The 12,826-nt window shown below is 39.3% G+C and overlaps 2 protein-coding genes across 3 annotated transcripts; one reads left to right on the top strand and one right to left on the bottom strand.

Moving 5' to 3' along the window:
• Positions 1 to 17: 17 nt before the first annotated feature.
• cts12 (cathepsin 12) lies at positions 18 to 7,137 on the bottom strand. Its single transcript, XM_046392711.1, has 10 exons — positions 7,033 to 7,137; positions 5,986 to 6,131; positions 5,783 to 5,902; positions 4,767 to 4,931; positions 4,458 to 4,679; positions 4,190 to 4,358; positions 3,814 to 3,919; positions 1,180 to 3,677; positions 239 to 621; positions 18 to 151 (listed from the first exon to the last, which is right to left on the bottom strand). Exons 1-8 carry the CDS (start codon positions 7,061 to 7,063, stop codon positions 3,578 to 3,580), a joined length of 1,059 nt encoding a protein of 352 aa, XP_046248667.1. The 5' UTR covers positions 7,064 to 7,137; the 3' UTR covers positions 18 to 151; positions 239 to 621; positions 1,180 to 3,577.
• A 1,033-nt stretch (positions 7,138 to 8,170) lies between these two features.
• ankrd29 (ankyrin repeat domain 29) lies at positions 8,171 to 12,818 on the top strand. 2 transcript variants are annotated; one of them, XM_046391091.1, is made up of 10 exons: positions 8,171 to 8,362; positions 8,931 to 9,041; positions 9,325 to 9,423; positions 10,204 to 10,302; positions 10,557 to 10,655; positions 11,010 to 11,108; positions 11,308 to 11,406; positions 11,620 to 11,715; positions 11,934 to 12,032; positions 12,116 to 12,818. In XM_046391091.1, the coding sequence occupies exons 1-10, from the start codon at positions 8,351 to 8,353 to the stop codon at positions 12,197 to 12,199; spliced, it is 897 nt and encodes a 298-aa protein (XP_046247047.1). In that variant the 5' UTR covers positions 8,171 to 8,350; the 3' UTR covers positions 12,200 to 12,818. The 2 variants fall into 2 exon arrangements, with proteins under 2 accessions (XP_046247047.1, XP_046247048.1); XM_046391092.1 differs by having other exon boundaries at positions 8,342 to 8,362; positions 8,931 to 9,100.
• Positions 12,819 to 12,826: the final 8 nt, after the last annotated feature.

Genomic DNA, 12,826 nt, shown 5'->3' with positions numbered 1-12,826 from the left:
GGTGAGCAACATTTTGGTGCACTGATAGTAATGCTGAAATGTAAATGATGCTTTGGTTTTGTGCCACCTTTCACATCTGGCTCCACTGTAACCTCGTTTACACAAACATTCAACCACTCCTGAGCCAATGTCCAGACAGGCCAAAGCAAAACTGTACAGAGAAAGAGAAAGATTTTCATACTGATGTGGGGCAAGAAATCATTTTAGTTTGGTTTAATTGGAAAAGAAAAATACCAACTTGTTCCTTGTAGAGGGGCATGGACAGGCATGACAGGTCCGGTCTGCTGCGTTTCCATAGTAACCCTCTTTACACTGTTCACAGTGGTCCCCGGTGGTGTTGAACTGACAGTCCTGGAGGTGAGATTAGATGAAACACAGCTTGAACAACATGTTTTGTGCCTTGGCTGACCAACACATGTGTCAGCCTTTAAGTGTGGTTTGGATCATCAATTGAACATAGTAATTGTGTGTGTGTGTGTGTGCGCGTGTGTGTGTGTGTAAACCAACCATACAGTTCCCTGTATGCTCATTACACTCATTGGAGAGTCCATTGCAGCTACATGGCACACACTGACCCCTGTGTGGTCCAGTCTGCTCTCTGTAGAAGCCAGAGATGCACTTCTGTATAGACACAGAAAGCTAACCAGTCAGCTCTGGTACAATTAACACAAGATAACACTCTCAACACAACTGACCTGCTTAGGAGAAACCTATCAAATGAAATGAACATGTGAATTTAACATTTAACTAATCACATACACTATCAGAGGAATTTGTCACTGAGAACATCCGTCCACTGAGGCTCTACTGGTCTGAGCTGTAAATCAGGGTGCGATACGGAGACAGAGAGAAACGCACATGGTGATATGCACACTGGAGAGAGCGAGTCTTGGAAATGGAAAGGTACAAGAACACTGTACCCTGACGAGGGTTTTGAATATCTAGGACTGAGATTAAGATGCCATGAAATTAATTGAAAATTCTTTATTCCTTGGGAGATATCTGATAGTGATAGTGGCCTATCACACTCACATCAGAAGAAAACAATTTTTAACTTTTAAGGAGTCAGAACAATTCTTTAACCTTTGACACCACACAAGTCCTGTAATCTCCTCACTGACAAAAACTGCAGAACAAATACAGAAAAACTGTAATATGCAACAGAAAGAGTTGCCATACCTGAGTGGTAGCATGTGCTGTCTGGTTGCTGAAGGAAGGATCACAAAACTTTTTTGTGTTATGTGTCTTATGATGGATTTGAGTGTGTGTGTCAGAGCGACACCTTGAATGTTTCTCAGTAGAAGTACAAAGTGGACAAAAGCAAAGAAAAAACAAAAACACTACACTGCAAAGCAAAGATTTATTCCACTGCATTATAAACTATTCGGAAAGCCACGAGAGTTGAGCAGTGAAAACACCTCTCTCTTCCTCTCTCTCTCTCTCTCTCTCTCTCTCTTCCTCTCTCTCTCTTTCTGTCAGAGAGCTCCTCCTCCTCACAGATGAACCTTGGAGCTTTTTATTTGAGACATGAAAAAAAGCTGGACAGAAAGAAACAGTAAGTGTGAATGAGTGCACAGTGCATATCGGCTCAAGGTTCAGTGAGGTGTGGTCGATTTTTCAGACCCTCTGAGCAACTTTACTATTACAAGGTATGGTTGAACTTGGAGCAGGTTTGTGAACTGTGTTGAACAATGCAAAAGACAGTGACAAATAGACTCAGAAGAAAATGGTACTTCAGCTGATCTAGTAGGTAACTGACAAAGTATTGTTTATATTGGTAGAAAAATATGCAAGGATATGCCACAGGAAACAAAACTGAAACATGTATTTGCATTGAAAATACAAAACATCATTTTATTTTCTTCTGTCTCAGACAGATTGATGTTGAATCCTGGCTCCAGGCTGTTCCCCACCGCATTCATCCCTCCAGCACTCAATATGTCACTTCAGTTTCTACAAACAACAGTGTTATTGCAACAAAAACCTTTTGCGGTCTGAAATATATTGCAATTAAAAACAATTAACTAGCAGGTTTTGTCTACAAAATGGTGATAAATAATTATTACTCATTGTTATAGTAAGACTATGTAACTTGTGGAACAAGTTACAGTTATCAGAATCAGAATTCCTTTATTTATCCCCAAGGGGAAATTCTTTTCTTTAAGTTAAGGCCTGGTCACAACAAAGAATGATGCAGCATCCCCTTGTCACAGGAAATATTTGGTTCTAGAAGCTCTTTCAGTTTTCTCTGTGATGCCGTTTAGCCCCCTTTGTCATTTTTTCCCACGACTGTTCATCGTTTCATCAGTAATGTTACTGAAGAGGAGAAAAAGACCACACATTGTGATATATTTGTACCAAACTCCTCACTACTTTCAGCAAACTGTGATCTTTTGAGGACCAGCTCAGTGTTGACAACTTTCCTGCTGGATTCAGAAGCTTTTCAGACCCTCTTAGTGACTTTACTTCTAAATAAATTGTAAGCATTAAAAAATATATATATATTTCTCCTTGAGCCTGTTATGTGTTTTTTGTGATAATTTGGCTAAAGATTTCTCTGTCTACATTTTATATAGCTGACACAACTATTAAATTGTTGGGTGATGACACTGTCAATATGCAAATAAGCATATAATGTCATCTGACAACTATTAACAACTTCAGGAGCAAGCTAGCTACTCACTGGAAAAGACTTGGCAACACTGGACCAGTGTAACAGCTGGTGTAACACAGCTGAGCTAATGAGCAACAGCTTCTGTTTTGTCAAGTATCAGAGGTTTACGCCTTCAGTCATTCCTATGAAAGTTGCGCACTGGTGCTTAGACTCTCCAGCAATGTCAAGAATGCTACCTACTGGCTAACTACACAACTCAGATTAAAATTTATCAAAATGAAATAAAAAATTTGCACAGATTTGCTACATCTCCACTATAAAGTCTAGCAATGCGATGACTCCATTGGAATAACTGATTTCACTGTGTAATTTTGGTGTTGAATTTCGTCAGCATTTAGCTACAATGAGAAACTGCTGTAACAGTATCACATATAGAGTCGAGTCACAAAGTCAGCTAATTCACTCAGCATTGTCTGTTATAGGTCTACCCTAGGCTACAGTAAGTTTGCACACACTATCAAAATTAGCCACCATAAGCCGCATTCCATACCAGACCAAAAAGGTTGGAGCAAGTCTTATATTTGTTATCTATATTATCTAGTATTATAGTATATTAACCTGTATCCAAAGTTACATAGTCTCATTGATATTGAGATATAAAGATTCCCACTTTTAAATATTCATATTTTGTGAGTTTGCCAATTAATAAAATTTTTGGGCCACTAACTGAATTTCTAGCCACAGAGACTGGCTAGAGGTTGTACACACAGTACAATGTCCCTGAGAGAAGCAATATTTTCACTGTAAAAGACTTATGTTTTTAAACAAAACATTATCTACAGTATCAGAAAGGTTCAGCAGAAGGTTCAGAAAATAAGGATAACTGGAGCACTTTAAAAACAATGAATGAGGTTTGAGCGTGAGAGTTTAGTATTAGCATTCAGCTGAGACATTTCATGGGAATCACAGAATAGGGAACAAAGCATAGCTCGCAAGGCCACAAGCATTTCTGCCATCTCGGATGATTCGCATGTAGCCACCTTCACCCCAACTGGTCCCCCAACTAAAAGAAAAAACAGCTTATTCAAACAAAACACAAGAAACTTTTGTACAGATGATATACAATACAGAATAAAAGAAAATGTAGTGTTTGACAAATCAACCTATGATGCTTTACTATATGTATTGTTTTGTCAGACCTGTTCTTGATGATCCAGTAATCCTGGCCTCCTTCAGAGCCATAGCCAACCAGAAGCACTGCGTGACTCAGATTGTTAGGGTTACAGTTTGGCTCATTGTATATTCCTGTTAAGAAAATTTTAACTTGCATTAATTGATTGTTTCGCCACTTGGAACAACATTATCATTCATTTGGAGTCATGTCAACCTGAAGAAGAAAAATGCTGAGCTGAAAGATGTTTCCAAGCTTCATAGAGCTGGGTTTGTAACTATGGGAAACGTAATTCACATAGATGCAGTAATTTGACTCCATTTTATCATGAAAATACTGACCATAGTGGCATGAAAAAATATGACATAATGATTGTAAAAAGAGATCATTTTAACATAATTAACCTGAGCTGTAGAACAGAAAGCTTGAATGATCTGCATCAATGGTCACTGTGATTGGACCGATAGTTGCTACTGCATCAGCTAAGGCTTGCTCATCTCCTTTGGGTATAAACCTGTAGTCTCTGATATGGGCAACTGCAAGTCTGCTGTCGTAGTAACAGGGCTGGGTATCCTGTTGACAGAAATACAGAGCTTAAAGTTAATGGTAGCCTGTAGTAATGAACTGTTTGAACCGTTTTAATTGAGGAAGACCCAGCAAGTTGAGCCTCACCGCAGAGGTGTATGGGTAGGTACTTGTTGACTGCAGTCCATTGCTGATCACATAGTCGTAGGCATTGGCCATCCAGGCACCACTGCAGCCATAGGTGCCATAAGATTTGGAGCAGTCCACAAGGTTTTGTTCACTCAAAGATATAAGCTGACCTGTCTTTTTATATATTTGTCCTTCGATAGCTCCTGTAGTGCTGAAAGCCCAGCACGAGCCACAGTAGCCCTGTGAAAAACATTTAAACATACATCTGAAGATGGTCATGATTCAGTTTGAATTAAAGCAATTCAAAGTGACTTTAGGATGTCCTACCTGGTCTTTCACTTCAGTGACATAACCCATCTTCCTGTAGTCAACAACCCAAGCATCTAACTTCCTAGCATTGTTTCGCAGCCTTCGGGATGAGACAGTCTTTCCTCTCTTGGCAAATCCGACATCTATCAAGGCACCTTGCAAGACCAGGTACTCTTGTTTTGTCTACATGTGAAGAACATAAAGAAGACTGTTTCCCAATAAAAGACATTATTGGTGTACAATATGGCAAGTTAGTTAGCCTCTCCTGTATCTGTACTGTTAGCTTAGCTTAGCACAAACACAGGAACATGGTGAAACAGCTGGCTTGGCTCTGCCCAATGGTAACAAAATGCACTTACCAAAATCTCTAATACTCACAAATGAACATTTCATATCTTTGTTGTTTGAAGCTAACTATTTCCCCTTGTTTCCAGTCTTTACGCTAAGCTAAGCTAGATGACTGCTGGCTGGAATTTTATTTTGAATGGATAGATAGAGAAGAATCAATATTCTGATCTGACTTTTGAATAAGCGTATGTATCTCTCAAAATGTACAACCATTCCTTCAGGTGCAAGTCCTCACAGCATCCTGCTTTGTCAAGTAATTCATAAAACAATCACTGACCTGCAGTAGTAGTATGGTTAGTCTGAATAGCCACCTTTGATTTTTTTTGTATTGAATTACAATGTATTGATTTGGATTAGTATTAAAAATAAATATTATTTGCTTATTCCTATATTTCATTACTTATTTCTACTTATTCTGTCCTGAGATGCTTCAACACTCGAATTTCCCCTTTGGGGATCAATAAAGGATTGTCTTATCTTATCTTATCAATAAAATAAGTTAGAGTAAAAAATTCAACCATGTTGGTATTTTCCAAACTTAGTCAAAAGCTGGTTTTCTTTATAAACTTATGACTAATTTATCAATGTAATGAAAGCTTTGATTTAATCAAAATACAGCTGAAGCACAGCTTTGTGTGACTTTGAGCTGAGATTGTAGGCAGTGGAGAGGAAACACGGCTCCTTACCAGGTCTCCATATTTATTCATGGCCATAGTGAATGACTTCGTGCCCATGAAAAACCCTTGATTATTGTCATCAATCATCCTTTTGTTCTCCTCCCAGATGACCCTCCTTTGCATGTCGTCCTGCACAATAACACAAAACATATCAGAAAGATCACACAGGCACTTACTGTGTGCTTATTTTTCAGATGTGGAGTCACTCTCACCATTTCGTCATAGGCTATGCCATGGCTGCTCTTCCAGATGTCCCAGTCAGTCAGGACTGCCTCATCTGAGTCTGAAACCACATGCTGTGGGCCACACAGCAGGGCAAAGAGCAGAGATGCTCTCAGCAGGAAGCTGGCCTGCTGCACTACATGGACATGAGCATCACATTGGAGTCATTCCTTTTGTTCATACCTTCTTAAAAATGTTTTACTATCACAGTTTGTCAATTACCTTACCTTACAGTAAAATCTGGATTTTAGATCAGTAAATGATTAAGAAATTAAAATAAAATCTCTGATTTTTCAATGATTAATTAATTATGCATTCTGATCACACTGGCCTGCAAGTTAAAACTTCAGAGCAATGCCAGTTGTTATACTAACCATGCCTGAGTTGTGCACATCAGAAGACAACTCATTTCAAGTTATATAATCCTAATTTTTGCGTTATGTTTCTTAAAATAATTTTATGCTGTGTGGCAGCATAAAACCTCTGTTAAGACAAGCTCTATCAAGTCCAAAATGATAAAAAGAAAAAAATAAACTTTCCAACACCTCTAAAGAGTCTCTCTGTAAAGGAATAACACAGCAGCTGCCATTTCTAAAGTTGATTTTGAATTGTTCATCTGTGGGACCCTGTAAAAGCCTCATTTGTAAAGGCTATGTGATAATAACATAATTCTGTATGTTGCAAATCCATTTGTTCACAAAAAATGTCATTCTCATGACTGAACTGAAGATCCAATATTTATGATATCTAATCTGTCACAAATGAAACCTATGATGTCAGTGTTGCTGCATGTACAGGGCAGTCTGTAAGCTCCTTAGTTTAATTTATCAGAGATAATTCTCTCTTAAAGCTTGTTATTGTTGTTCTTCTTTATGATGCAGCGCTAAAATCCAACATATTGTACAACCAGAAAAATCAGCATCTATAGACATACCTTATGTCATTTGATGAAAGTGAGTAGTTGAGTACTTTCAGGATTCAATTAATTTTTCCTAAGACTGCATTCCATATGAAATGAAAAGCCCTGACCAGCTTACCTGCATGGATGTGAGTCTGTTTTGTTCCCATGGTCAGAGAGTGACACTGGACAGCTGCACAGCAACAGACTCACGTTCAACCTTCCTTATATAGCTTTGCAACAAACACATGTTTTCACTGTACTTTACTGAATCCTTAAATCAACACTCTTACCAGCACCTGAGAAGGACATTAGTCAACAAAAATAAGATGCTTTGCCTGCTCCTCCTCAGTAATACCTCCATTATCATTTAGAGAGAGCTAAACTTGCAATATTGTAAATCCTTCAAATACCAGTTTATAATTGACCATAACACCTGACATCAAACTTTCCAAAACCAGTGATGGAAGAAGTACTTACATCATTTACTTAAGTAAGGTGACAGTACATTAATGTAAAAATACAACTGGCAGTCCTGCATTGAAACTCCTACTTAAGCAAAAGTAAGTATTATAAGCTAAATCTATGTAAAGTATTCAAAGTAAAAGTACTCATAGTGTAGAAAAGTGGCTCCTGACAGTGATATAATATTGTAAGATGATTAATACTGAAGCATCATTGTGTAGTTTAGTTCAGTGGCTTCCACCATGAGCTTCAGGTTCCCACCTAAGGTTAACAAAATAAACCTGAGGTGTCATGACATAATTTTGTGTTAATTTTGTGTACTTTTCTTTAATATTTGCTTTTTGGGATAAATACTGAGTGAACTGGGAAAAAGTGAACATCTCACCCCGAGTAATTCATTACTTAATTCATTGAAGCCATTCCATTGGTGGAACTGCAAACAGCTCAATAGCTGCATTAAAGATTTAATCTGAAATGTGACTCTACTAGGCACTGCAAATAGACACAAGCCAAACAAATTAAGAACCACTAGTTAATCCAAATTTATACAGGTGGCTAACTAGTAGAGCCCAACTGAAGTTGCCACATAATTTAAATGGAGTAAGAAGTACAATATTTCCCTCTGAAATGTGGAGCAGTAGAAGTAGAGATTAACACAAAATGGAAATAGTCAAGTTAAGTACAAGCACATCACAATTATTGTGAAGCACAACTGAGTAAATTTATTTAGCCATTTAAACTGAATCCATGTGCCGGATTTACTCACGGATGACCGTATGTGCTCAGCATCGCCCCCTAGCGGCCGACCGTGCCTCTGCGCTGCACTGACTGCAGAGGCTGAGATCAGCTGACTCTCTGGCTGTTATTATGTCCGCGTACAGGCGCCGCCAACACCCAAACACAGTGCGGCAAAACAGACCAGAGGCACTCAGCATCGTCTCTAATGAATGAGTGCACAGGAAGAAACATGAGTCACGAATGAGGTCTGCGTGATGTCTTTTAAGGTAAACCAGCCTTTTCCATCCATCAGTCTGCAGGGCCTCAGAGAGAAAACAGATTACGCTCTGCTTCCTCCTAAAGTGTACACTTGTTCTTTTTCAGGGTTTGTTTAACGACGTGGTGTGTCTAATTGTATAGGAAACCGGTATGAGCTGGAATTCTGTTGGCTGTTAATAGACTTTAATGCACTGAAGCTCTGTGTGTGTGTGTGTGTGTGTGTGTGTGTGCCTGCGCGTGCACGTGTGTGCATCATAGGGTTTCATATGGCAGGTGGTCCTACTTAAATTTCACACCTGCATTGAATATATCTGTGGGCGTGCTGTTTGATGCAAAATAAATAAATAAACAATTGGAATCCCATTCCTGAAAGAGAGGGAAAGTGTATGTGTTTGATTATTGATCCGTTGGAATTACTGATGGTTGTTCATATCCGAACACTTAAAACCTTTAAAACTCTGCATCTGCAAATGACACTCTATAGTCTGTTTCTATTGGCTTTACTCTCCTGTCAGTGTGTATAATACCTTAATGGTGGTTTAAGGTCAGTGGTTGTTATGTGTATTTACCCTCCAGAAGGAAACACCCCTGGCTAATGCTGTGTTTTGGGCAGCGAGGAAGGGGAATTTGGCTCTACTTCAGCTGCTGCTCAACAGTGGACGCGTGGACGCAGACTGCAGAGACAGTGTACGGATTCTGCATGTCCTGGCTGCTCAGCTGCACGCTTTAACCATAGCCCACCTGTGGTAGGGATACAGAGAGCTTCAACCCTTACCTCTGTGGTGCTATGTGTAGTCCTTCCATCAGATTTTCACAATCATTTTCACATCATGTTTTTTTTTTCATCATATCAAAGTGTGAGGGTTTCCTGTGTTGGGTTGGAAAATCTGCAGAATTTAGCGGTTTCTCCTTTTCAGCAAAAATTAAGCACCAAAGACTGTTGGTTTATTGTTGCCATGTTTCTTTTCAGTATGGAACGACAGCGTTGATGGTGGCGTCGTACAGTGGCCATTATGAGTGTGTCAAAGAACTTATCATGCAAGGAGCTGACATCAACTATCAGAGAGAGGTATGATGGGAAAATAGCTAGCAAGCCCATAACAAACTTAAAACTGATTGCCCAGTTTAGCCACTATGCCAAATTGCCTTCAGAGCTGTAAGTGACTCTAACTAACAGATCTTGCAAAAAATATTACCTGTCATTGTGCTAAGCTAAAATAAGTGTCTTCTGGCTGTTGCTTCACATTTAGCACACAGAAACAAGAGTGGCATTGATCTTGTCATCTAAATCTCGTTAGCAAAAGCCCTAAAATGCTAAACCACTCATTTAAACAGTGCTTCTGTGTTTATGTTAGCTTTATGTTTGAGAAGCAATTTGGTCGAAAGAAAACTCATCAGTACACATCAGTGCTTCTGTTCACTACTGTTATATGATTATTAAATGTTGATTGGTTGAGACCTGGTGGTCTCAGTCGGACAACATTCAACGATTGTAGAATAACAAGATTATGATGAAATTAGATGAGTTTCGGTCAAACCTCAAACAGTGGCAAAAAAAGGAAAAGGGATGTAAATATGACATTTATGCCTGCTTCATGTAAAAATTTGGGGAACATTATAGTTTCTTTATTGCCACACACATATTTGATGTTTTCATTTCATTTCATGCCGTCATGAGTTTGAGAATAAGAATAGACACTGTGAACACGAGGGACATGGCAAAAGCGTAATCTAAGCCTTTAACTGAATATTTTGCCTCTTGTATTCTACATTTAAAGTACACGCAAACATGGAAAGTTGTTAACATCTGTATGAAGACACTTATATCTTTTTTCATCACCCTTTCCAGACAGGTTCTACCGCCCTGTTCTTCGCCTCCCAGCAGGGCCATAATGACGTCGTGAAGCTCCTCTTTGAATTCGGTGCCTCCACTGAATTCCAGACAAAGGTATGCAGCAGAGCACAATGATGTGCACTCATCACATAATGCTGGGTGTGATTGAGACTGCTGCGATGCTATCGTCTCAGACCGTGATTCGGAGCGCTGCAGAGATAAGGAAACAAAACTGATGCACAAAATATACAGCTCAGGTTGCATTTTTACACCGCTGGAGACTTAAGTGATGTTCTTTCTGCATCAGTAGTGATTATCAAGTATTTGCCTCACTGCTAGCTTGTCTTTCTGGTGTGTTTTTGTGGCAGGACGGTGGCACAGCCCTCACTGTCGCCTCTCAGTATGGACACTCCAAGGTGGTGGACACTCTGTTGAAAAATGGAGCCAATGTTCACGACCAGTTGAATGTGAGCTCCCTTCCTGTATGTATCCACATCTTTGGCCTCTTTCAGACCTGTCAGCAGCTCTGCCTGTCAGGAACGTGGTGGTTAGTTGCACACAGAGTCCCAGCAGCTGGAATCCAGCCTCTCAGGTTTCTGCAGACTGCTGAGTCAGACACAACTGACATTTGGCAGGATTAGCATCTGTTTTTAGCCATGAGAAAACAGCCTGACTGCACAAACATATATTCATAAAGCAGTAATAATATAGTAGTATGTTAAGAATATGTGATTTGCTTAGTTGGAAGCTTTTGCGTCCTTGTTTTTGCAATCCATGCACAGCACAGAAGACATGTACGAGATGATTCTTTTATGTTCCAGGATGGTGCCACTTCTCTGTTTCTCGCTGCCCAGGAGGGCCATGTGACTGTGATTCGTCAGCTACTTTCCTCTGGTGCCAAGGTTAACCAAGCGAGGGAGGTAAAGCCCTCACCTCTTTAGCATATCTAGTGATTTAAAGGACAAAGCTGCAGGGTTTCTCCTTTCCTTTCATAGCTCACACCTCCTCCTTCTCATCCCTCCAGGTTATCTCATACCTGCAGTGACTCTAATATTCCTCTTTCTTTTCACTTCCTCCCTCTTATGTCCTTCTTCACTGCCCTCTCCATGTGTTTTCCAGGATGGCACTGCCCCCCTGTGGATGGCAGCTCAGATGGGTCACAGTGAGGTGGTGAGGGTGCTACTCTTACGTGGTGCAGATCGGGATGCTGACAGACAAGTATGTTGTTCTTTTTGAATTACTGAAGCCCATGAAAGTGCACATAAAGGAATTATTGATGGATTGCATTTAGTGTTTTTGTGCCAACAAGACTAACTGGAATAAAAGATTGCAAATTGTATTTAGTGATGAGGACCGTGTGATTTGGTTGAAGGACTGTGGGTAGAGATTGTTTTGTTAAATAATTGTGTGCTTTCTTTATTGTCTCTCAAGGATGGATCAACAGCTTTATTCAAAGCCGCTTTTAAGGGACACAACAGTGTCATCGAGGAACTTCTCAAGTTCTCTCCTTCACTTGGCCTTCTCAAGGTAAATGCTGCTGCCGTGGGCTTTGACGCTTGCTGTGGATTAAATGAGATCAATACCTCTCTCACGTCTGTGTGGTGAATATGTAGCCACCACAAGGAGACGGTTAGCTTGGCATATGAGAAGACTCCAGGAAGGCACTTGTAGAGTTGATCATTTTGTTAATGTCTAGAGAATTCAATATCCCTGACTTTAGGAATATCTTTAACTGCTGTCTCCAGAATGGCTCCTCTGCTCTTCATGCTGCTGTTATGGGTGGAAATGTTCAAACTGTTCGTCTCCTTCTTGGGGCCCACGCAGACCCCACACTACCCAACAAGGTAAGGCACTTAAGAAGACCATACAGACCAAACATAAGTAGATAACTTTAGCTTGTAAACTTTTCCTCATGTGTGTTTTGCAGAATAATGAGCTCCCTGCAGATCTTACAAAGAGCGATCGCATCCTAAAGGTTTTACATCCAAAAATCTTAAATGGAGGCAGCTGATGACCACCCAGACTCTGCCTTCATGTCTGCCTGTACCACAATCACAATAAAGGGGAAAGAAACCACAGTGTCAAATCTATATGTACTGTACATGCAGCTTGGTTTTGATTGAAGCTAAAATGAGCTGTCATATGTTGAATAAATTTGGACTAAAACTAGAGCAACACGATGTGCTACCAAAATGCATTTATCTGCCATGTGCATCATCTCCTTTACGCTGTTATTCTACAGTATATTTATCTTTGTTTACCCCAGGTGTTGTAAGATTTCTAGATATTTTGCACCTTTTTTTTGCCTTTTTAATAGATGTATTAAAGTGTAAATTTGTTATTCAATCCACAAGGAGCAGTGTGCATGTTTATTTAATGTATGAGGATCAAATCATTTTATTTTGAAATATCACCCTGATTTTATTTTCATAATCAAATAACTATTATGTAAATTATAATATAACATAAAATTAAAAGTAGATATATTAGATATGGTAGTAACAATATTATTTTATTATAATAACTAATTCACTTGTGTTTTGGTTGGATTAATTTAATTTCCATTTTTTCCACAACGTCAGATATTTAATTTTAAACATTTATTATCTCCGCTGTAACCTTGATTAAACCTGTTTTC

Source organism: Scatophagus argus, chromosome 6 (assembly GCF_020382885.2).
Source record: "Scatophagus argus isolate fScaArg1 chromosome 6, fScaArg1.pri, whole genome shotgun sequence".
In the NCBI taxonomy this organism is placed as follows: Eukaryota; Metazoa; Chordata; class Actinopteri; family Scatophagidae; genus Scatophagus; species Scatophagus argus.
This window is presented reverse-complemented; position numbering and strand designations above follow the sequence as displayed.

What these genes read in the sequence shown, in the direction of transcription:
- cts12 (XM_046392711.1), bottom strand. Translation starts at nt 7,063, where the DNA reads ATGGGAACAAAACAGACTCACATCCATGCAG. An exon ending in CTTTCTGTTCTACAGCTCAG is followed by an intron (nt 3,920 to 4,189) that starts GTTAATTATGTT and finishes TTTTCTTAACAG; the next exon opens with GAATATACAATGAGCCAAAC. An exon ending in TACTGGATCATCAAGAACAG is followed by an intron (nt 3,678 to 3,813) that starts GTCTGACAAAAC and finishes TTTTTCTTTTAG; the next exon opens with TTGGGGGACCAGTTGGGGTG.
- ankrd29 (XM_046391091.1), top strand. An exon ending in CCACTGAATTCCAGACAAAG is followed by an intron (nt 10,303 to 10,556) that starts GTATGCAGCAGA and finishes TTTTTGTGGCAG; the next exon opens with GACGGTGGCACAGCCCTCAC. An exon ending in ACCCCACACTACCCAACAAG is followed by an intron (nt 12,033 to 12,115) that starts GTAAGGCACTTA and finishes TGTGTTTTGCAG; the next exon opens with AATAATGAGCTCCCTGCAGA.